Consider the following 25,462-nt stretch of genomic DNA (forward strand, 5'->3'; position numbering starts at 1 on the left):
TCTTTTAGCCTTCTTTATTAATGCTTTGTATCTGACTTGCCTTATGTTGCTTTTTTTTTTCTTCAGGTCCTTTTTCCATTCTTTGAAGGACGATCTTTTGGCTATAGTGGCCTCTTTTACTTCACCTTTTAACCATGCAGGCTGACGTTTTCTCTTCTTTCCACCTTTGCAAGTACGCGGAATGCATCTGGACTGGGCTTCCAAGATGGCATTTTTGAATAACGTCCACGCTTGATTTAATGTCCTAACCTTTGCAGCTGATCCTTTTAGTTTCTTTTTAACTATTTTCCTCATTTTATTATAGTCGCCCTTTCAAAAATTAAATGCAGCTACAGTAGATTTTTTTTGCGGGTTCATCCCAGATAGTAGCTCAAACTTGATCATGTTATGATCACTGTTTCCCAGGGGACCCAACACCAGTACCTCTCGCACTGTGCCCTGCACGTCACCAAGGACGAGATCCAAAATGGCTCCCTCTCTCGTCTGTTCCTGGACCAGCTGCTCCAAGAAGCAATTGTTTTTATCAAATTTAGAAATTTTATCTCCTTGGCAGCCCGATGTAACATTTATCCAGTCAACATCGGGGTAATTGAAATAACCCATTATTATAGCATTGCCCAATTTGCCAGCTTTCCTAATCTCTGTAAACATTTCTTCATCCATCTGTTCATTCTGTTCCGGCAGACGTTAGTACATCCCTACAAGAATACTCCTTCCCTTCACACATGGAATTTGTAATGATTCCACGCTGCTATCTGTGTCATGTGGAATGTTTATTTTATTTGACTCAATTCCCTCTTTAACATATAGCGCAACCCCTCCCCCCTCTAATTTGATCCTCTCTATCATTGCGATACAATTTGTACCCTTCTATCACAGTGTCCCATTGAATATCCATTTTCCACCAAGTCTCTGAGATGCCTCTTATATCTATCTCATCATTTAGCGCTATATATTCTAACTCTCCCATATTATTTTTTAGGCTTCTAGCATTTGTATACAACACTTCAAATTGTGTTTTTTCCTTTGATCTACAAGCTACTTAGAAGTTGAAGGGGATAGTGCGTATCTTTTATCCTGCTCTCTTATTAAGCACACCTGGCTTACTTTCAGCATTGTTGAAACTTCTCTATTGGGACTCCCTAAATGTCCTGTTTCAATAGTATCATTCAAGGATACTCCACACCGAACCATGTGCTCCTGGGCAACTGTCTGCTTCCCCCCCATTCTAGTTTAAAAGCTACTCTATCTCCTTTTTAAAAGCTCCAGCAGCCCGGTTCCATCCCGGTTAAGGTGGAGCCCATCCTTTCGGAACAGTCTCCCCCTTTCCCAGAATATTGCCCAGTTTCTAAGAAATCTAAATCCCTCATCCCTGCACCATTGTTTCAACCACGCATTGAGACTAAGGAGCTCTGCCTTCCTTTTGAGGCCTGCACGTGGAACAGGGAGCATTTCTGAAAATGCGACCCTGAAGGATCTGGACTTCAGCTTTCTACCTAAGAGCCTAAATTTGGCTTCCACAACCTCCCTCCCACATTTTCCTATGTTATTGGTACCCACATGTATCAAGACAGCTAGCTCCTCCCCAGCACTATCTAATATCCTGTCTAGGTGATGCGTGATGTCCGCCACCTTTGCACCAGGCAAGCAAGTCAGCACGTCCACCAGCCACCCAGCTATCTGTTTACCTAATGATCGAATCACCAACTACAACAGCTGTCCTAACCCTTCCCTCCTGGGCAGTAGTTGGAGACATATCCTTGTTGCGAGAGGATAGTACATCCCCTGGTGGGGAGGTCCTAGCTACAGGAGTACTTCCTACTTCAGGTTGATACTTTCCTTTTTAGGAGACCTCCCTCCTCCAAGAAAGCACAGGGCTATCAGACTGGAGGTGGGACTTCTCTACAACATCCCTGTAGGTTTCCTCTATGTCTTCCTTAGCTCCACCAAGCCTGCTACTTGAGCCTCAAGAGAACGGACCCATTCTCTGAGAGCTAGGAGCTGTTTGCATCGGGCACACACACATAACCGCTCACCAACTGGTAGGTAATCATACATGTGACACTCAATGCAAAAGACTGGATAGCACCCCTCTTGCTGTTGGACTTCTGACACCATCTTAGTATTTTTGAGTTTTTCTATAATTTAAAACTCGCTAAGGTATTAGGCTAATATCTTTAATATAAAAATGTCTTTAAATGGTATATTGTGTGATTTTATTTAGTGTTTTTTCTTAGAAGGTAATGAAATGTATTCTTGCTTGTTATCCTAATTACAATGACTATAAGTGATGAGTTCTGCTAGGGGTGGGTGGGTGTTGGGGAGGGTGAGCGGGATGATGACTAAACTAGGTCCTGCAGTGTCTGCTAGGGGCTATCTGTTAATGCTGTGATACGGAGTTCAAGTTTTAAAACTAGGGGAAAAGAGTATGGAGATTAGTTGATAGTTTGGTTTCTTATATTTTTATTCTGCCTATCACTAACCTACATTTCCTCATTCCATATCATCAAGCTGATCAATCCATAGACTGGTGGGTTGTGTCCATCTACCAGCAGGTGGAGATAGAGAGCAAACTTTTGCCTCCCTATATGTGGTCATGTGCTGCCGGAAACTCCTCAGTATGTTCTCTATCTCAGCAGGTGGTGGTCACACACAGCAGCAGCTCTGGCTAGGCCTCCGAGCCTAATTCTTAGGTTTTGTTGAGTGCCTGGGGTTGAGGGCTCTTTTGAGCAAGTGCAAACCTGGTGGTGTCAGGTCCCTCCTTTTCTCCTCCCTCCCGCTGGCTCCGTTAAAAAAAAAAAAAAAAATTTTGAACGTCCTTAAAGGCGTTTATTTCGACGTTTATTTAAACGTTTATTGCAGCTACTCACTGGGACACCAGGTCGTTACAGCTCGGAGCGGACAGCAGGTAATTTTTACCTTTTTATAGCGGGCAGGGGGTTCCCCGATTTATCTCCACGTGGCATATGGCGTCGGAGGGCGAGGGCGTAAAGAGTCGCTCCCCGGATCGCTTGGGCGCTTCTAGAGGGGATGCGGGGGTCTTAAAGCCTGATTCGCCCTTGTTGGGTGACAGTTTCGTGGCCGATGAATGTCCCGGTCCTTCCTCCGGCGTGACGATTTTTCCCGCCATAAACGCCCATCCCCCGCTCCTCGCCTCCGCCATCTTGGCCGGCCTCGCGGCTCGGACGGCTTCTTCTTGGGCCGCCCTTGAGGTTGGAGACATTAATGCCATAAACGCCCTTAATTTGGGCGACGGCACAAAAGCGGCTAAAGTTAAGCGCCGTTCTTCCCGCGCGGCTCCTTCGTGGAGTGTCGCGCCGGACGCCATTTTGGATGCGCAGCATGTCTCTCCCCCGCTCTTGCGAGCGCCGGTTGAGGGTGCGTCTAGGGCTGTTGCCCAGGCTGCGGAAGTACACAGTCTGGGGGGTTTCTCCCCCGAGTTTGTTTTGCTGCTGCATCAGGCCTTCCTTATGCAAAACGCTGCCCCTGCTCCCTCGTCTGGTAAAGAGGTTGAGGTTCCCAGAGGTAAACGCCCTCGGGTTGATTCACAGGCCTTGGAGGACTTTGTCTCCTCCGATGTAGATGAGGGCAGCGTATCTGAGGTCTCCCAACGGTCCTTTGCAGATTCCTTGGAGGAGACGGATCCCCGCTCGGTTGGAGCGGATGACCCCTCTGCAGCGCGGCTTTTTAGCTCAGAGGATTTGTCCAACCTGTTGGTACAGGCCATGGACACTTTGAAGATTTCCTCTCCGGAGGACGTCTCTCCCTCAGCCCCTGTTGGCTCTGCCATTATGCTGGGGACGAAGCGCCCGCCTAGAACCTTCCACGTGCATGATGCCATGCACACCTTAATTGCAGCTCAATGGGATGTCCCGGAAGCGAGCCTTAAAGTGGCTAGGGCTATGTCCCGCCTCTATCCTTTGACTGAAAGTGAACGTGAGGCCTATCTGTGGCCTACCGTGGATTCTTTAATCACTGCGGTGACTAAGAAAACGGCGTTGCCGGTGGAAGGTGGCACGGCCCTAAAGGACGCCCAAGACAGAAGATTGGAGGCGGCCTTAAGGTCGTCCTTTGAGGCAGCTGCTTTAAGTTTGCAGGCCTCAATTTGCGGCTCCTATGTGGCCAGGGCGTACCTGACTATGTTGCAGCGGGCTTTCCCCTCGGATCTTTCCTTGAGGGCTGATTGGCCGGCCCTGGAATCGGGCTTAGCCTATTTGGCAGACTTGCTGTATGATGTCTTGAGGGCCTCAGCGAAAGGCATGGCTCAGACAATCTCTGCGCGGCAGTGGCTTTGGCTGAAACATTGGTCTGCTGACCACGCCTCTAAATCCCGCCTGGCTAGATTGCCTTTTAAAGGCAAGCTGCTCTTTGGGGTCGAGCTGGACAAAATCGTGACCGATTTCGGCACGTCTAAGGGCAAGAAGTTACCAGAGGTCAGGGCTTGGGCTAGTACTCGCCCTGGTACCTCCAGAGGACGGTTTCAGGAAACCCGTCGGTACCGCCCGGGCAGGTCGGGCTCCTCTGCCCCCTCTTCCTTCAAGAGGAACTTCTCCCCCAAGCAGCATTCCTTTCGCAGAGACCGCCGTCCCGGAGGTGCTCCCTCCGGTCCTCCCCCAGGGTCTCGTACCCAATGACGGGGTCTTGGTCCACGCCCCAGTGCAGATTGGAGGACGGCTGTCCTCGTTTATGGGCGAGTGGACCACAATAACTTCAGACGCTTGGGCGCTGGAAGTCATCAGAGACGGCTACAAGCTAGAGTTCTGCCGACCCTTAAAAGACGGGTTTGTACTCTCTCCCTGCAAGTCTCCGGTCCAAGCTGTGGTAGTGCAGCAGACCTTGAACAATCTGATCCGCCTGGGGGCGGTCGTTCCGGTGCCAGAAAATCAGCTTGGCAAGGGATGTTACTCCTTTTTCTGTGTGGTTCCAAAGAAAGGAGGTTCTGTACGGCCTATCCTCGACCTCAAAGGGGTCAATTGGGCCTTGAAAGTTCAGCACTTTCGCATGGAGACCCTCCGCTCTGTTATAGCGGCAGTGAAGGCAGGAGAGTTCCTGGCATCCTTGGACATCAAGGAAGCGTACTTGCATATTCCCATCTGGCCTCCTCATCAACGCTTTCTGCGTTTTGCAGTAATGGGCCGACACTTCCAGTTCAGAGCCCTCCCGTTCGGGTTGGCTACTGCTCCGCGGACCTTCTCCAAAGTAATGGTGGTCTTCGCGGCCTTCCTGAGGAAGGAAGGAGTTCAAGTCCATCCTTATCTGGACGACTGGTTGATCCAAGACCCTCTTATGCAGAGTGCGGCAAAGCTGTGAACCGGGTGGTTGCTCTTTTGAGCTCCCTGGGGTGGATCATCAACTGGGAGTAAAGCCAGCTGCGCCCGACTCAGTCCCTGGAGTATCTGGGAGTTCGATTCGACACCCAAGTGGGCAGAGTGTTCCTGCCAGACAATCGGATTGTCAAGTTTCAGGCTCAGGTGGACTAGTTCCTAGTAGCCTCTCCTATTCGGGCTTGGGACTACGTGCAGCTGTTGGGCTCTATGACGGCCACGATGGAAGTAGTGCCCTGGGCCAGGGCTCATATGAGACCACTACAACAATCTCTGCTGCTGCGCTGAACTCCGATGTCGGAGGATTATGCTGTGCGCCTTCCCTTGGACACAGCAGTGCGCAAGGCGCTGAGCTGGTGGACGCAGACGGACAAGTTGTCTGCAGGAATGCCTCTGGTGACCCCGGAGTGGATTGTCGTCACGACAGACGCCTCTTTGATGGGCTGGGGAGCCCACTGCTTGGGAAGGACAGCGCAGGGGCTCTGGTCTCCTGCAGAGGCAAGTGGTCTATCAACCTCCTGGAACTCAGAGCCATTCGGTTGGTGTTGTTGGAGTTCATCCCGGTACTGGTGTTGAAGCCTGTACGGGTCCTGTCGGACAATGCCACTGCTGTGGCCTATGTCAACCGCCAGGGAGGTACCAAGAGCGCCCCTCTAGCCAAGGAGGCTATGAGTCTATGCCAGTGGGCGGAAGCGAACCTGGTACAACTGTCAGCGGCCCACATTGCCGGAGTCATGAATGTCAAGGCGGACTTTCTCAGTCGCCATACCTTGGAGCCCGGAGAGTGGCAGCTATCTGCTCAGGCGTTCTTGGGCATCACGAAGTGCTGGGACCAGCCGAGCCTAGATCTGATGGCGTCATCGGCCGATTGCCAAGTGCCGCGTTTTTTCAGCAGAGGACGGGACCCTCGATCTCTGGGAGTAGATGCTCTTCTCCAACGGTGGCCGACACAAGAGCTTCTCTATGTGTTCCCGCCCTGGCCCATGTTGGGCAGGGTGCTAGACCGGGTGGCAAAGCATCCCGGCAGGGTAATCCTGGTGGGTCCGGATTGGCCCAGACGTCCCTGGTATGAGGACTTGATCAGGCTCTCAGTCGGCGATCCTCTGCGGCTGCCAGTGGAGCAGGGCCTGTTACATCAGGGTCCCGTGGTGATGGAGGATCCCTCCCCCTTTGGTCTTACGGCCTGGCTATTGAGCGGCAGCGTCTGAGAAAGAAGGACTTCTCAGACAAGGTCATCGCCACTATGCTGAGAGCGAGGAAGCGCTCTACTTCTACTGCTTACGCCAGGGTTTGGCGTATCTTTGCAGCGTGGTGTGAAGCAGGCTCACTTTCTCCCTTCACTGCTCCAATTTCTTCAGTGTTGGCGTTCCTGCAAGAAGGTCTGGACAAAGGCCTGTCGCTCAGTTCCCTGAAAGTTCAGGTAGCGGCTCTGGCTTGCTTCAGGGGCCGCCTGAAGGGTGCTTCCCTGGCTTCGCAGCCAGATGTGGTGCGCTTTCTCAAGGGAGTTAATCACCTGCACCCTCCTCTGCACTCAGTGGTGCCTGCGTGGAATCTCAACCTGGTGCTAAGAGCCTTGCAGAAGCCGCCTTTTGAACCCTTGTCGAGGGCATCTCTGAAAGACCTGACGTTGAAAGCAGTCTTTTTGGTGGCTACCTCTTCAGCCAGAAGAGTTTCCGAGCTCCAGGCACTCTCATGTCGAGAGCTTTTTCTGCAGTTCACTGAGGCAGGAGTGACTATTCGCACAGTGCCTTCCTTCCTGCCCAAGATTGTTTTTCGCTTCCATGTGATTCAGCAGCTCTGTCTCCCTTCCTTTCGTAGGGAGGTCTACCCAGAGGAATACTCTGCTCTCAATTTCTGGATGTGAGACGAGTCATCATCAGATACTTGGAAGTGACCAATGATTTCCGGAAATCGGATCATCTGTTTGTCCTGTTTCCAGGTCCTCGTAAGGGTCTGCAGGATTCTAAGCCTACAGTGGCAAGATGGGCAAGGAAGCCATTGCAGCGGCTTGGGTGGCCGCGGGGAAGGCCCATCCCTTTGCCAGGCATTACCGCTTGACTGTGGCTGCTCGGGCGGAGGCCCGGTTTGGAGCTTCAGTGTTGCGGTCAGGGATTTCTATGTCCCGCCCTGGGTGAGTACTGCTTCGGTACATCCCACCAGTCTATGGATTGATCAGCTTGATGATATGGAAGGTAAAATTATGTATCATACCTGATAATTTTCTTTCCATTAATCATAGCTGATCAATCCATAGCCCCTCCCAGATATCTGTACTGTTTATATTCTGGTTGAATTTTAGGTTCAAGTTTAGCCTTCAGTTACTTCAGGAGGACTTCGTGTTCAAGTTCTTCTTTCACTTGGATTCTTCAAGAGTTGAGACGAGTTTGTGTTACAGTGAGCTGCTGCATTCCTCTCCCCTCCGTTTTACGGGGCTGGATTGAGATTTAAATTCTGCCGGCACTCCCTCCCGCTTCGTGCGGCTGTAGGGCAGCTTTGTACCCCTCCAGCTTCGGCGGTGTTAGGGTCAGTCAGCTCCTCCCGCGGTTGCGGTTGCAGGATAAGCCAGATCCCCCCGCATCGGCGGGTGTGGTGTCCCTCCCCCGCTCCGCGGGGATGAGCTGGACGGATTCCCCTCCCCCACTTGTGTGGGGATGAGCTGGGTTAATTCCCCTCCCCCGTTTCGGCGGTGGTGAGCTGGGCAGAGTGTCCCTTCGTGGGTGTAATTCTCTAAGTGCTGAGTCCTGCGGATGGAGCTTTGATATCGACATACTGAGGAGTTTCCGGCAGCACATGACCACATATAGGGAGGCAAAAGTTTGCTCTCTATCTCCACCTGCTGGTAGATGGACACAACCCACCAGTCTATGGATTGATCAGCTATGATTAATGGAAAGAAAATTATCAGGTATGATACATAATTTTACCTTTAAACCCCAATCTTTAAATTCCCAAAGCACAAAGCAAGATAATGTTCTTAATGTACTCAAATGTATCTTTAGAAGAATGGGGAAGTACCCTTTTCATCACGACCATACTTTGAGTCCGGGTCCAAATCGTGCTACCAACGTGCAAAGGTAGATGCCGCCCATTGTGGGACCTGCAGCGTTCAGTGCCGGCGCATTCCTGTGATGTCAAGATGCTGAAGAGGGGAGATTTAAACTGCTCAGCTCCCAGTGCTGGTGCTCTCACATGGAAGCCACCCTGCCTGCATTCCTGTTTTTTAGGTCCTGAGATGCCATCCCTGCAGACACTCCACTTTGTGTCATTTTCCGCCTGCCTGCAAGGATTTCTGTTTTCTCCCGTATTTGAGTGCTTGTGTTACATTGTAGCTTGCCGTTGCTTATGTGAGGGGTTCCATCCTGGTCTTTCTTTGTTCTTTTCCCTCGTATGTATGTGTAGCCGTTCTGCTACTTAAGTGTATCTCTTACTGCCTTATCTTTCCTACTTTTGGTGTGCACGGGTTCCAGCTCGGCCTTGCGGCCCGAGTGAGTGGATTCTCGCATGTACAGGCTTTGTGCCCTGTATGCATACCTTCTCTCCTGTTTTCTCTCCTGCTTTCCTGGGTTCCCGTTTAGCCTTGTAATCTGTGTTTGGCCTGCCTTGTTTTACCCTAACTGGTTGTCTACAGCTGGCTGGGTTTCTTGCCTGTGGGGACTTAGTCTTTCATAGGTTCTGCCTACCAACCACGGGCTCACTACCCTGAGTCATAACACTTCACTATTTAAAATACTGAAGACCTCTGTCTGCAGGGTACCCTTATAAGGGCAGAGCCCACAAGTCTTTAGCCTTTATCTCCATTAGCTAACTGACAGGCACAACCAAATGTTTTGGACTGGTCTGATAGGAATAAAGGAAAAAAAATTAACAGGTAAACATAATTTATCGTTGTATAAGGGGTGATTGTTACATATGGACATGTTTTGGAGCTTCGAAGCTGGGACAATATAGATAATATTTGTGCAGACTGGATGAGTTGGTTTTAAATGTGTTTTGGCCAAGCAATAGCACATATTGGAGAGGCTCACTCCATTCGTCACTGAACACACAGAGACACACAGATAGACTTATGTCATCATGTAAGTGTGCACTTTTCAACTTGCCTTTATTGCTATGGTCTACTACTCTGTTTAGGTATATGTAACTGTGAGTAGGCCAAAAAGGATTGGATATTTCTTTGCAGCACCAACATAGGTTTAGGAACAGGAGGTATTTTCCTGACCTTAGAAGGCTTATAATATAACTTGTCTTGAGCCACTACTGAAAAAGGTGTGAACCATATCTAAAAGAAAAGCCTTCATGTGAACTGTATCAAAAAAGCTTAACAATATGTCAAGACTAGTTCACAATACTTATGTTTATTTATTTTATTAGGATTTATTTACTGCCTTTTTGAAGGAATTCACTCAAGGCAGTATACAATAAGAATAGATCAAACATGAGCAATAGGCAACAACAACAATAAAGATATTCAAATAACAATACAAAGTATGGCATAGTATACTACTTACAATGTTAACACAATACTTAATAGAACATTTTAATTGATAGTGAAGGGTAAAGCAAAGATGAAACATATAGATAGGTAAGAGAGTAAGAAGTGTTCGAAGGTAAGGTGACTAATTTAAAGAAAGTTGCACATGAGGTCAGAGAGATAGTTAAATATTATCTCAGCTAGGGTAGGAGTGGATAAACATGTCCTCCTGCAGTATGTGCAGCCCATGTCAGTCCTTGTGTGTGTGAGTGAGACTAACAAGTTAGTTACTTCTGCCATTTTAGGCCTGGTTGAAGAGCCAAGCTTTCATATGCTTCCTGAAGTAGAGATAGTCTTGTGTTAAGCGGAGCCTTTCAGGCGGTGCATTCCTAAGTGTGGGGGCTACTCCAGAGAAGGCTCGCTTGCAGGTATCATATCGTGTAATGTTTTTTGGAGAGGATGTGGTTAGTGATAGTCCTTGAGAGGACCTTAGTGTCCTTGGCAGTGTGTGGAGGATCATCCTATTCTTCAGGTACTCGGGACCATTTCCTTTAAGGGCCTTGAAGATCAGACATAGATTTTTAAATTTAGCCCTGTATTGTACTGGTAGCCAATGAAGTTTTTGCAAAAATGGCATGATATGGTCAAGTTGCTTGCAACCTTCGGTGAGTCTTGCTGCTGCATTCTGAATCAACTGGAGCTGGTGCAAGCCCTTTGTAGTCAGACCACTGTATAGTGCATTGCAGTAACCCAGTCTTGATGTTATCATGGCATGCACAGCTGAGATAAGATTTACTTTCTCGATGTAAGGAGAGAGGTAGCGTAGCTGTCGCAAATAATAGAAGCAGTTCTTGAAGGTTGCTTGGATTTGAGGAAATGTTAGGTTATGATCGATGAATTGTATATTTTAAAAAAATGATGAGGAGTGTAGTAATGATGAAGGAAATAGTAACACTTTTTCTCATAGCCCGAACATGTTTTAAATACCTCTGTAGTGCATAGAAAGGGAAAACAAAATAGAACATTCAAACGGCTTGGCTCAGCAGATATGATCTTCACAGAGGAGAATGAAAGTTAAAGTAAGATATCTTAAACGATATGTCATCAAATAGATCTGTGATCAATTGTCACAAAAAAGTACAGACTGATTACAGAAGACACAAGGAAGTAGTTTGAAGCCCTGCCTCTGGTACCTCTGTGTAAATATGAACAAATAATTCTGGTGTATTTTCTATTTCTCGAAAGAGAAACAGTGCATTGTAACTGTAGTGTGGTATGTTTCCCATTTTCAGCACCAGCAGTGTTTAGCAGTATTCAGCAGAATGAAATTTACTCGAGTGTTACTGACGGTTCTCATAGCATTTACAAAGAAGGAGGTAAGCAGACTCATTTGATTATATTTTTTCCATTTTGATGAAATTATTACATTTCCTTGCTAATATAAATGCATTTATTAATGGTATTGATATTTAGACAAAGGCATTCGGGTGTTGTGGAATGTGACTATTATGAGACCACGCTGACAGGGTTATGATCTTTGATTAGATTTCAGTCTGCTAAAAATTGGGGTTCAATTTGCTGTCAAAAGAGTCGAGAGCTCCAAATCTCACTCAGTCTTCACTGCCATCCCCCCTCCCCCCCAAGAGGCTCGGACATTAGGATCTTTTGGGAGAAAACTTTTTCAGAATGCTATGCTCACTTTCTGCATTGCTTATCAGACTTTTCCTTAAGAGAGGGTGAAGCAATTCAGTAATGGGCAAAAAGAAAGCAGAAAACAGTCTCTCTTTCTCTTCCTGGACATGGCAAGGATCTTGCTGCCATCCAAGACAACAGAGGGCCCAGAATTCCCAACCAGCTTACTGGCCAAAACTAGTAATAAGGTTTTTACTGCCTCCATGAGAACATAAGTGTTTCAGTATCTGTTCTGGACAGGGTTCCAGTGGGAGGGAGATTCAGGCTTTTGTAAACTGCTGGTCCATTATAATTTCTGGCATTTAGGTATTAAAATGATTTGACTAGGATACCCTCTTCATCTGATTGACATACCACCAAATTTCCCAGCGAGAATATTATGGTCAAACCTACCACCTTAGGAAATACTGTGGAGCTCTCTTCCCTCTTAGAGGCCGATGCAGTAGTTGAGCTTGTTCCATCAAGGGAAAGTGAGAAGGGATTTTACTCCCAAGTATTTTTTGATCACAGAGAACATGGGAGGATTCCGTCCTATCATAGTCTTAAGGACCCTGAATAAACATCTGGTTTGAGAAAAGTTCCAGATGGTTTCCTGGTTTACCCTCACTCCCTACCTTCAAAAAAGGAGACTGGTTGTGACCTCTGGTTTTAAAGGATGCTTACGTCCTCATAGAGAGACAGCCCAGCTACAGTAAGTATCTTTTTCAAAAAGTACAAAGACCAGAGGACACTCAATGAAATTACGTGAAAATACTTATAAAACAAATAGGAGAAAATATTTTTTCACTCAATTAATAATTAAGCTCTGTAACTAGTTGCCAGAGGATATTGCAGCATTCAGCATATCTGGGTTTAAAAAAAGGTTTGGACAGGTTTCTGGAGGAAAAGTCTATATAGTCTGTTATTGAGATGACATGGAGGAAGCCACTTGTTGCCCTGGGATTGGTAGCATGGAATGTTGCTAGTATTTGGGTTTCTGCCAGGTACCTGTGACCTGGATTGGCCACTGTTAAAAGCAGGATACTGAGCTAGATGGACCATTGGTCTGACTCAGTATGGCTATTCTTATGTTCTTAAAGTTAAGCCCAAAACGAAGAGTCTGGTTTGGTCAATATGAACTCCTTACTGACAGGGATTTTACAGTGCTTTCTGGTGAGATCTTGAAGTTCGAAGATAAATCTAAAATTCTTGGAATCTTAATTGATTCTAATCTAACTTTTTAACCTCAAATTAATTCTCTGGCGAAAAAATTATTCTTTTTATTGACACAGTTGAGGGCAATTTCATCAGTGTTGAGTCCTCAGGGTTTTAGGAATATTGCTCAGGCTATACTGTTTCCATTTGTAGATTAATGTAACTCGCTGTACTGTGGACTTTAGGATAAATCGTTAAGCAAGCTGCAACTATTGCAGAATACTTCTGCTAGATTTATGTTTAAAACTGTTTATTGGTGACATACAAACCACAAGTATACAAAAGAAAGAGCATGACCTATCGTGTTAGAAATTACACTGTGTGATCGTACGCACAGCTATTCATAATAACATATCATCATCAATTTTTAGCATTAACCCCCACCTCTCCCTCCTAACTCCTCCCTCCCTCCCCCCCCCTTCACTCATAACCTACTATAACCCAAAAGGTTAATTTGATCCATAAACTTCATTTGCCAACATAGCAAAAATCCTCAATCCCACTTAACAAACTGGCAGTCCCATCTAAATATTCTTCTCTCCCTCTTAACTAAAGATGGGTACGCCCCCTAAATAGAACCTCAATAACACTTTCGCAGTCTAATCCACAGGCAAATAATATAACATCCCTATGTCCCACAATTGCCAGGTATTATTACCGCTCCCCAACAATAAACCAAAACAACCCAAGACATAGTCAAAGTTACTTAAGGAGTATTTAACAATAAAATGACCTGTAACCCAGGAAGTAGGTATGCACTGATGTTTCCATTTTAGCAAACCTCCCACCCACCCTAGCCCCCCACCTTGTGAGAAAAAAAATAAACAGCTGTGTATGTAGGTAAAACAAAGCAAAACCATTCAGTGGTCAAAACTTAGAGTGGATAAGATTCACAAAGTTAAAGATACTACAAAGAATTCACCACTAGGTTTCTCTCTCGTGGGTGCAAAGACTGTATGTATGGTCCCCAAATGTTAAGGAACTCCCTCCTCCTCTTAAAAGAGGAACGCGCCCCACGTCTCTCAAATAACATAAGCCCATGAAATGTATTCCGCCAGTGCCAGTAGTCTGGCAGAGAGTCACTAACCCAAAGACTCAAAATAATACGCTTGCCAACCAGACAGGCTTTGCGAATCAATTGTCTAGCCAGGACCGCTCTGTAATACAAAAAATTCATATTTATCCAAAAGAACTCCGAAAGGGGTAAGCGGAATCCTTGAGCCCAGGAGAAGCTTCAGATATTGCAAAATTGAGGTCCAGAATCTCTGCACCAAAGGACAATCCCAAAGGGAATGAAAAAATGTTCTAGGTATTCGCTGGCATTTTGCACACAAGGGCGTCTCCACACCTTCCATTTTAAAAATGTGAATTCTGGTTAGGTATGCCCTATGCAAAATATGATACTGGCACTCCCTAAAGTCTGCATTAACAGTCAGTGTGGGAATCCGAGATGTCAAAATAGTGAAATCCAAGGAAAGATTAGGCTGGACCAGGTCCCTAGCCCAGCGTAACAATAGACTCTTTGTCCCGCTGAGTTGGGAGAGTAGTAAATGCTCTGCAGAGGCCAGACACGGATAGCTTATCTCCCCTCACCGGCTTAAAAAATTGTCGCAGGCGATGACTATGTCGTGACCCCAAGGCCTCTGCAGTTAAAGAATGAACATAATGAATCAATTGATTATAAGCAAAGATATTATTAATTTCTATAGCAATCCACAGAGTTCCCAAGCTCAACAGTGAACCCCTATTAGTCAGAACATGTTCCAACCGGGTAATATCCATTTGTACCCAACTACGAAAAGTAGTATTTTTATTTCCAGGTGAAAACAGCGGATTCCCTCCGATGGGGAGCAAATCAGACGTGTGAGGGTCCAGGCCCCAAAATCTAACCACATCCCTCCAGAACATTCTCAGCGGGTGCAACAATAAACTAGTTCTAAAAGGAGTGGGACTAGCCGAGCACGGCGCTTGTAATAAAAAATAAAAGTGGCAGGGAGCAAAATAACTAAGTTTCAGCTGTCGCGGCGTATAATCCTGCCTATGAAAAAACCAATCCCCTAGATAACGGAGTAGGTGGCCTGGTTATGCCGCCTGAAATCTGGCAAACCTAACCCACCCTCCCTCCATGAACCCATCATAAGTGGCAGTGAGAGCTTGGACTTTTTACCCCCCCCCCAGCAGAAGCATCCCAACAGTTCAGATCTTTCTTTAGAATATAAAACGGCATTAGCTGCATCATATAAAGCCAGGGCGGAAACTCCACCATGCGATGCAACTGAATTCTACCATGCAGCGTGAGCGGCAGTGCCAGCCATGCCTTCAATCGCTTCGCTGCAGCCTGCAACAACCAGGTGATATTCAGATGGTACAAATCAGACGTCTTCATTGAAAGGCACACACCCAAATAAGAGACTGAGCCTCGTGCCCAGCACAGTGGGAAACCATCCCCCACCATTTTTGCACCTCCACTGTCGACGCCAGTGCTAGTGACTTAGAGTAGTTAAGTTTAAATCCAGCATAGTCTCCAAACTCCTGAAATAACTCCAATAAGGCAGATAGTGACCTTATGTGATCGGTGAGGTGCATTAATAAATCATTTGCAAAAGCTGACAAAGTAAATTGTGACTGACCAATAGGAACTCCCTCAATCTCCGGATGTTGGCGTATCTCTCTAATTAAAGGGTCCAAAGACAAAACAAACAGGAGAGGAGATAACTGGCACCCCTGACGCGTACCCCTTGAAATACAAAACTGCTGAGACCACACCCCATTCACCCACATATAGGCCTGTGGATCTGTGCAAAGAACCCGAATTGCTTCTACAAAAAACCCTTCAAAGCCATAATGCCTTAACACTGCAAACAAAAAGGGCCATAAGATCCGATCAAACTCTTTTTCCACGTCAAAACTAACAAGAATAGACGACAAACGTCTCTGGACCACAACCTCTAAAGAAGCCAGGATAGAACGCATATTTTTAGCCGCCCCTCTCCCCCGAACAAACCTGACCTGGGCCAAGTCAACCAGGTCTGGAAGCACCTGTGCTAATCTGTTAGCTAGTATTTTTGCATACAATTTTACATCAACATTAAGGAGAGAGATTGGTCTATAAGAACCAGGATCCTCTGGGTTTTTCCCCACTTCAGGCAACACAATTATTTGTGCTAACTTCAAGGTATCCGGGAGAGCACGATCTGCCACCATCGCATTGAACATAGCAAGCTTCGGGAATTTAACCTGTTCATAAAATTGTTTATAAAATTCCACGCGATACCCATCAGGGCCAGGAGTTTTATGCCGCGCACTCTGCTGTAAAGCCAACATGGGGTCCCCTTCCGCCAAAGGCTTATTTAAAATTTGACACTGCTGTGAGGAAAGATTAGGTAACACTAAGTTATTTAAATACAAATCACTATCCAATTCATCCCCCTCCGGCGACGCATAAAGAGATTTATAATATGTATGAAAACAATCGGCTATATCGGTATCTGAGCATAACAGCTTATCCTTAGGATTCCTCCATCCAAGAACCCACGAAAGCCCATCTCCCGACCAGACGGGCCAGGAATCGTCCCACCTTGTTACCATGACGAAACATCTGATATCTACTATAATAAAACTCACCCTCAACGTTCTGAAGTCACTCAGTCACTCACTGAAGGGTTCATGGATTCATGGTGGTGAAGCCACAACACTGACCATGTCTCTCTGCCCCGCCCTCGCATGACGGACCAATCAGAAAAAACACCCTCAACATTCTGAAACACAAAGGACCATCACAACACCGTTCCCAGGCAACACTAGGCAACGTAAGACGGACCAATCAGAGGAAACTACGTGACAATAAGGGAGGAGCATTCCCCAGCAGAATGGCTCATTATCTGTGCAGCACGGAGAGCACAGAACCACCGCTGGAATGAGAGAAGAATATTCCTGCTGTGGGTATGTGCAAAAATAGACCGGGGGAGGGGGGGGGGAGAAATTTTTAAATGCCTAATGCCAGTACTGAAGAGTGCCAGAGGGCCTATAGCACAGACTTTATTTGGGATCGCTTGACATGGAGTCAGAGGAGCTGGAAAACAACGTGCCCATCACCATCTGGGACGTGGGCGAACAAGACAAGCTGCAGCCCAGCTGGAAGGATTACCCGTGACCCAGCCAGCAGCAAACAGCGACCAAGGAAGGGGGAGGAGTACTCCTTCCCTGCCTAAGAATCGCTGGAGACTGGCTGCCAAACTAATGAAACAACCGCACACCGACGCACCACCTCCATCATTCGAAAGGCATCCACTTTTTCTTCAACAGAAATGCAAACTAATAATACAAAACAAACAAAGAATACATGGTTTCTCAGGCGGCTGCAGGTAACTCCCCACCCCCTTCCTCTTCCCCTTTTGCCGAAGCGGCCAAGGACGTGCCCAACCATCCCCAGCCTCAGGCAAGCTGTCTCCCACCTCGGGGATTCCCCGAGCACCCGGAAAAAGACGGCGCTGATTCCTGCAGCGCATAAATGTTCCAGCATTCCCCTGCAGCCGGCCTGAAATGGACCAAACATACCGGATCACCCCCCGACGGCCCGAGACCGTGCTCTTCTCCCTTCCGCCAACTTAAAACAACCATCCCCGTACTCAGGCAAGCCGTCACCCACCTCCAGGATGCCCAGAACCCCAGCCCAATGGAAAAAGATGGCGCTGCTTCCAACAGCACATTTTTCTTCCAGCATTCCCCTACAGCAGCCCTGAAACGGCCAAAAAATACCGACAGACAAAGAACGTGCTCCTCTACCTTCCGCCCATCTAAAACAACACTGCTGCCTCAGCACAACACAAAACAAAACATGGAAAAAAAAAACAACACTCAACAAAGGCTGACCCCCCTACAACCACATTTACATTTCACCAACAGAAAGACCCCCCCTCCACAAACCTCCTTGACAGACAAAACCACACACACACAATACAACAGAAACACACCCTCAAAGCCACACACCAATCCAACCCACTTTGCCAGCAAAGCACAGCACATCCCCCAACCCCAAAGCAAAAAACAAAACAAAAAAAGACACACGTCAACAACCTGCACACACACCACACCCTCACACACACACACACACACACAAAATAACTCTGTGACACATACACACACACAAAAAACCACATGCTAGCGCCCGTTTCATTGGTTTCGGAAATGGGCCTTTTTTACTAGTTTATAATAAAGTTGCGACTTCACCGCCCGCTGATGTAAAAGTTCATTTAATTCCCTATGGGATGTCATCAAAGCCACTCTCTGTGTCTCGGAGGGGAAGTGTCCATACTTAATTCTATGATTTCTTATCACTTTTTCCAATCTAAGAATTTCTTTTATCTCTCATTTTCTGAGCCTGAGCTCTGTAGGAAATCATGTCCCCCCTTAACACAGCTTTCGTTGTTTCCCCAATAGAGAGCAGGCTGATGCCTATGAACCCCATTATGAAACTCATAGTCCTCCCAATGTTCCGTTAGAAAGGCATGGAACTTTTGGTCTCCCACTAAGTCCAAAGGATATCTGCATGTGTAACCCCCCTTTGCTCCAGACCCCAAATTCAATTGAAACCATATCATGGCATGATCTGACACTTCATAAGGACCAATCTCTGCCCTGGGAATTTGAGAAAGGAGGAAACTAGAAACAAATAATCTAATCGGGATTGAGATGCATGTGCTCTGTCGAGATGGGTATAATCCTGATCCATAGGGTGAAGGACCTCCACACATCCACTAGATCTAGTGTATTACAGAGCAATGCCAGGGTGCCATGACCTCCCCCAGGACCCCGAATACCACAAGCTGATCTATCTAAAGAAGAGTCCAGGACTAAATTAAAATCCCCCCTGAGAATCAGCTGCCCAGCCTTGCAAGGGGTCAATAATGCAATTAAGCCTTGATAGAAAACTTTAAAATGTTCGGGGCATAAACATTACATAGCACCAGGAGACGGCCAGCAAGCTCAATTGAAGCAAAAATATAACTCCCCCTGGGTCCTTGACTGTAGACTTAACCTGTACATTTAATCCTCTTTGGATAAGGATCATCACTACTGCCTTCCGGTGGACTGCAGGGGCCTTGAACAAACTACCAACCCACCCTTTCTGAAATTTAACATGTTCTGCTGAAGTTTAATGCATTTCTTGCACAAAAGCAAAGTCTGACCTTTGTCTTTGTAAAGCCTGTAGCACCTTGGTCCTTTTAATAGGAGAGGAAACCCCATCCAAGTTCCACGATACTACCGTAAGTGATCCCAAGGGCCCAATAATCCCTCATGGCAACAAAAAATAACTTCAGAAAAAAAGGACTCCAGAAGGGATACCCCCCAGACCCCGGGCACCCTCCCACACTCATCCTAATCACCAACCCTCCCACAATACCACTCCATCCAGAACCAAAACATACCTACACACACATCCCACCCCCACATCCAACCAATCCCTCCCTGCCCATTTTCCCCTTCCCCATTAAACCAAGCACATCCTCTTCCAGGACCAGATCATGAGAGCTCCCCACCCCCCCTCCCTGCTGTGTAAAAAAAAAAATAAAAACAAAACAAAACAACCCACATTCATCAATATTCTAAGAGAAACGTCTCAAATAGTCTCTCTGTACTGAAATTTCAAGCCCTCACAGCAAGCCCTTAATACCAAAGTTGTGTCCAAGGAGGAGAAGCTCAATGCAATTCTGAAGGACCAGTCACCCGGTTCGCAAACTGCAGCGCCTCATCAGCTGAGGTAAACACATGTACCTTTCCTTCTTACGAAATCCTCAATTGTGCCAGGTAAAGTAGAGCAGACTGGATCTTTTTGGTATATAAGAGGTTACAAGCTCCCCTAAAAAATCCTGGAAACAGTGAATCTGATTAGTCTCATACTGCAGAGGGCTTTCATGACGTAAGGCCCGAAATATCTCCTGCTTGTGGGCGAAATTCAGCAATTTAAATATTACACTCCGAGGACGCGAGTCCTGAGGCTTCACGGGTCCCAAACGATGTGTGCGCTCAGTGCGCAGCAAACCTGCTGGGAGCTGCAACTTTAATGCCTTAGGGGAGCCAACTCTCCAGAAACTCACGTAACTCTGTCTCCTTAATTGTTTCCGGAAGCCCAGTCATATGAATATTGCTCCGATGTGCCTGGTTCTCTAAGTCCTCCAGCTTGGTTTCAATGTGATCTGTTTTCTGTTGCATGATTTGCAGTTACGTAATTTGTTGTTGAACCTTATCTTCTATCAGAGAGGCATTGTTGATATGCTGAGAGATCTGAGCAAATTGTTCCCAGTTTACCATCAATTCCTTCTAATTTATCAGTTACCTTTTGCAGCTTACGATTTACTGAGGACTCCAGCATGTGAGAAACTTTCGCTGCGACTTCCGCGGCCCACGCAGAGCCCACTGATTGTGAGGTCAAGGAATATCCATCCGCCGTTCTAGCCTCTCCTGCACGTCCCCGAGCACCATCTTTCTTCGGCTGTTTAGTCGACATTTCAGCCCGATTTGTGTACCAAAAGCCTCAGACTACTCACTGATGCTGTCAGGAATTAAGCACTGCAGACTTGATAAGGAAAAAGGCAAACTAAAATAACGCTGGGGATAGATGTTAAGTCAGGGGAGCTGGGAACTCAGCTCAGCATCACGTGATCCCAGCCTGCTGCTAGATTTAATTTTCAATTATGAAAGTTTGAGAGAGCCTTTCCTTTGTTGGCGAAGTTGCATTGGTAGAGCGAGAATAAAATTTAAAGTGGCGTGCCTTGTTTTTTAAAGTTACTATATGGCCTGGCCTCTGAGAAATTGGTGTATAGTTGAATATTCCAAGATCTTTTCCATCTACTCAGCTGACTTGTATGAAACTTAATTATCCATCGATGAGAAATACTCGTCATAAGCATCTCTTAGAGCTTACTTTTGCCTATGAGGGTGTGTCAATTTGGTATCAGCTACATCTTCAAATAAGGCAATTTGACTCCTATTCTTTGTTCAGGAAGGCCTTAAGCTCATCTATTTGAAGCTGAAATTTGTTGATTTGTTTACTGACTTGCATGAACTATTAATTGTTATTCTCCTTAACTAGAGGACTTCTTTATTCTCTGAGGCTTATCATTCTCACAAGTGGGTTAACGCATCCTGTGCTGCCCGGGCCAGCAAAATACCAGAGATTAAAGAGAGCTTTCTGGAGCATGAGCAGTGCCCCACTGTGCATGTGCATGTACCTTCCTGCCTGCGGCACGACTGCGCCTTTCAATTTCATTTTCTCTGCATGAGGAACGCCAGCTTTCTTTCGCTTGTTCCTCACACGTCCAGGAGAGAGCTGTTTTTGTGCTTTTTCAGCGATTTTTTTTTCTCTACCTGCTCCCTTTTTTTCTTCCTTTGTTTTTAATTTGACAAAAAAAAAGTCCCTTATAATTAGTTACGTTTGCCTGTATTTAAGTTTTAGTTCTTTTTCGGTGCGTGCCGGTTTTAGGCCTGCTCGGTTGGGTATCCTTTTTGTACCCTTTTCCCCTTTTTAGGCACCATTGCGACTTTTAATTTCGGTGAAGCCATTTTTCCTTTCATGTCATCGAAGACTCCCAGTGACTTCAAATGCTGTACCCGGTATAACCGGACCATCTCAGGAAAAGACACCCATTCTTGGTGTCTACAGTGGATATTTTCCTGCTTTAATTGATTCTGTATTTCTCTGGTTTGGCCAGCAGATGATGTATGTTTATGCTTAAAACTGTTACAGAGGCTTGACCCCTCTTTCTTAGTTAGCACACAGATAATAGGAAGTGCATTGCAGTGATGTAGCCAGTTTTTATTTGAAACATGACTGTTCTGGGCTCTGATTGGCCTCGAGTTTTGAAATTACCCAGCAGTGGCTGGCCGTTGCTTCAGTTTCAGCCTGGGAGAAAAGCGAGAGAGAGCTCTTTGCTGAAGCCCTGTAAAAAACAGTTATTTTATAACTGGTGAACAGCTATATATGTCCTCTCCCCAGGTACTTTCTAGGAAGTATGCAAATGTTTAGTTAGTTTTTTAATTGATCATTTTTTTTCAGCTACTGGTTATTGTTTGTTAAATGCATGTTTTTTTTTGTCCACTGTTCGAAGTTCTGAGAATAAACACATTTGTTTGTTCATTTTGCTTGTCTGGATTGATGAAGAATCCTTGTGGTCTGTGAGTGCTTTCTGGGAACTATGGGACCACTGGGAGTGTGGCCTCAGTAACCTAGAAATCACTGGGGATAACTTGAGAGCGGAGACTCGCCCTGAGGCGGTTGGGACCCAGTCTGTGGGAAGAGGGGGTGCTAGTGTAGAGCACAAGCGGCAGGTGGACCTGAGCTGTGCTGGGGATAGACACTCTTAAGTGGCCGTGGGTAACCCCAAATGGGTGGCTAGGTGTTTCGTGATAGCCAGTAATCTAATATGTTCTTTAGTTTAATTACTTTTATATAATTTGGTGGAAAGAATTTATTTTGAAATTTTAGTTTGGGGTTTGGTTTTTGTACGTTGCTGATTATGGAAAGAATGTGAATATTGTCCCTTATTGTCCCTTTTTTTCCAGACAAGTGCAGTACAAGAAGCTCAGAAGCTGATAAGCCAAGCAGCAGACCTCCTTTCTGCCATTCAGCACTCCCTACATCATGGCATTCAGGCCCAAAATGACACCACCAAAGGAGGTACTGTACACATTGGCCTGTTTGTCCCTTTTTCACACTGCTGCCTGTGCTCTGTTGGACAGAACAAGTTGTAACTTTTATTGTACAGTATTTCTGCCAAGTACCCCACTTGATCTAGTTTTGCAGCACTAAACAGCTCATGATAATCTCACTTTGGTCTAGTGTCTGGGATCATTTATCAAAGGACTGGTGATGTCAGGGAAACTAGTGTCAGTCTTGTTCCTAGTCTTTGGAACTCTAATTGAATACTTAAGGGCTTCTTTTACAAAGCCATGCTAGCAATTCTCGCATGACAGATGAGAGGAAGCCCATTTGCCTCACCGAGAATTGGTAGCATGGTTTTGTAAAAGAAAACCCTAAGTTATTAAAGTTCTCCGAGGACAAGCAGGCTGCTTGTTCTCATATGTGGGGTCGACGTCTGCGTCGGCCCAGGAATCGGCATTTTGCAAGCAAAATATAAACAAAGTTTTGCCAGAGTCTTCTGGCGCACGTGCAGCGCGCACCGCGCATTTGCGGACTGATTTCCCGCAAGTCTTGTCATTTTTTTCACTTTTTAAAGTTTCCTTTGTTTTTCGATGCGGCCGGGTTGTCCCCTTATTTTTTGTGCCCTTTTTCTGTTAACAGGCACAATCGTCCAGGAAAGAGTCATTCGAGTTTTTTTTCGCTTTTTTGTTCTAAATTTTCTTTTATTTTACTTCAATTGTCTATTAAAAAAAAAAAAAAAAATTTCCCGTAGTGTCTGTTAGAAAAAGTTTTTGGGGCTCGGTCCGGTCCTTTGTTGTCAACGTCGACATCGGTACTGAGGTCGGCGGCGTTGACGTCGGGAGCGGAGGTAATGGCTGCTGAAAGACCAACTCGCGCTAGGAGGAGCAGTGAGGCATCGAGTAGGTCTCCACCTGCCTTGAGGCCTCCTGTTATGCAGGCCCGACCCTGAGGAGGCGTGAGAATTCCACATCCTCCTCATCGGTACCGAGGAGTCTTGATGACGGGCGTTGAGCGAAGGCGAAGAAGCACCGTCATCGTTCTCTTTCGACACAAGGTGCTGGGAGCTCCAGGGCGTGGAAGGAATTGGCACCCGAGAAGCGTCGGCGCCAAGAGGATCGCGCCCCCTCTGTACAGGAGGTGCCGATGCGTCGGTCTTTTGGCAGCCCGGTACCTGCTCCCGAGCCTCAACAGATTCTGCCACTTACCCCGCAGCCTTGTCCGACAGCGGCTTTCGACGAGCGCATCAGGGCCCTGCTTCTGTAGTTTCTGGAAGGATTGCTGCGCCAGTTTGCTTCCGTGTCGGGGGTGCTTGCGCCTTCCGTACCATCTGCTGTAGCGACATCTGGCCCTTCGCCTGTGGTGAGGTCCTCGACCTCGGTGCTGCCTGTGGCATCGGCTGCCACCCAGGTCGACTCCCCTTCGACGTCGGTGGAGGAAGCTTCACCGCAGTCCAGGTGGGTGTCGACTTCTCGGCACCGCCATCAAGGATGTCGTTCCACGGCGTCGAGGCAGGCTCAGTTTCGGACTGCTCTGAGGGATGACTTGTCCAATACTGAAGATGAGCGTTCGTGGGAGGAAGAGGAAGATCCCAGGTACTTTTCTTCTGACGAGCCCTGTGGAACCTTCCCCTCCACCAGAAAGGAGACTTTCTCCGCTGGATAGTCTATCCTTTACCTCCTTTGTCAGGGAAATGGCTGCAGCTATTCCCTTCCCTATGGAGGTTGAGGATGAGCCCAGGGCTGAGATGCTCGAGGTCCTGGATTATCCTTCGCCACTTAGAGAGGCTGCAACGGCTCCTTTGCATAACGTACTGAAGGAAACTGGTCGTTCCCTCTGTCTAATCCCATGATCCCAAAAAAAGCTGAATCCCAATATCGGATCCACGGTGAACCTGGATTGATGAAGTCTCAGCTACCTCACAATTCCATGGTGGTGGACTCCGCTCTCAAAAGAGCCAAGAGCACTAGGGACTATGCCTCGGCGCCCCCAGGCAGAGAATCTAGAATCTTGGACTCTTTTGGGAGGAAGACGTATCGGGCCGCTACGTTCACTGCCAAGATCCAGACATACCAGCTCTTCACAAGCGTCCACTTGCGGAACTTCGTGAGGCAACTGCCCAGCTTGGTTGATTTTCGCCAGGTGGTTAGGCAGCAGAAGAGTGTCGAAAATTCCTGGCCAGGGGTACATACGACACTTTTGATGTAGCATCCAGGATCGCTGCTCAAGGTATAGTGATGCGCAGACTCTCATGGCTGCGTGTTTCTGATCTGGATCATTTGGTCCAGCAGCAGATGGCAGATGTTCCTTGCCGGGGGGAATAACCTTTTTGGTGATAAAGTAGAGGATATAGTTGACCAGATCAAGAAGCATAATGATTCTATGGATTCTCTCTCCCGCCGGGCGTCTTCTGCTACTACCTCCTCATCTAGGAGGTTTTGGGAGGGGAAGAGGAGTGCTCCCTATTCCTATCCTAGGCGTAGGTACACTCCTGCTTCTCGGCAGCCTGCCCAGGCTCATACCCAGCACGCTCGTTCTCGTCAACAGCATGCGCCTAAGGCCCCTGATGCTCCCCAGCAAAAGCAAGGGACGGGCTTTTGACTGGCTCCAGTTCAGCATAGCCTCAGTAAAAGTGTCAGTACCAGATGACTTGCCGGTAGGTGGGAGGTTGATGTTTTTTCACCAAAGGTGGCCTCTCATAACCTCCGACCGGTGGGTTCTTCAAATAGTCCGGTTAGGATACACCCTCAATCTGGAATCCAAACCTTCAAATTGCCCACCGGAAGCTCATTCTTACAGCTCCCAGCACAAGCAGATACTTGCAGAGGAACTCTCCGCCCTTCTAAAGGCCCAAGTGGTGGAATGGGAAGAAGGGCTGGGGATTCTATTCCAGGTACTTCCTTGTGCAAAAGAAAACAGGGGGGATGTGTCTCATCATAGACCTAAGGGCCTTGAACAAATTTCTAGTCCGAGAAAAATTCAGGATGGTTTCCCTGGGCTCCCTTCTTCCCATGATTCAAGAGAACGATTGGCTATTGTCTCTGGACTTAAAGGATGCTTACACACATATCTTGATACTTCCAGCTCACAGGAGGTATCTTCAATTTCAGCTAGGAACACAGC

The 25,462-nt window shown here is 46.9% G+C and overlaps 1 protein-coding gene across 3 annotated transcripts in view; it reads left to right on the forward strand.

Annotated features, from left to right (window-relative positions):
- Positions 1-25,462, forward strand: part of NAA35 (N(alpha)-acetyltransferase 35, NatC auxiliary subunit) — a 212,113-nt gene that overhangs the window by 85,157 nt on the left and 101,494 nt on the right. For all 3 annotated transcript variants that reach the window (XM_030193674.1, XM_030193673.1, XM_030193676.1), the window contains 2 exons: positions 11,088-11,171; positions 22,243-22,357. In XM_030193674.1, the coding sequence (XP_030049534.1) occupies positions 11,088-11,171; positions 22,243-22,357 (199 nt within the window). The remainder of the gene's footprint in view (positions 1-11,087; positions 11,172-22,242; positions 22,358-25,462) is intronic.

Source organism: Microcaecilia unicolor, chromosome 2 (assembly GCF_901765095.1).
Source record: "Microcaecilia unicolor chromosome 2, aMicUni1.1, whole genome shotgun sequence".
NCBI classification, from domain to species: domain Eukaryota; kingdom Metazoa; phylum Chordata; class Amphibia; order Gymnophiona; family Siphonopidae; genus Microcaecilia; species Microcaecilia unicolor.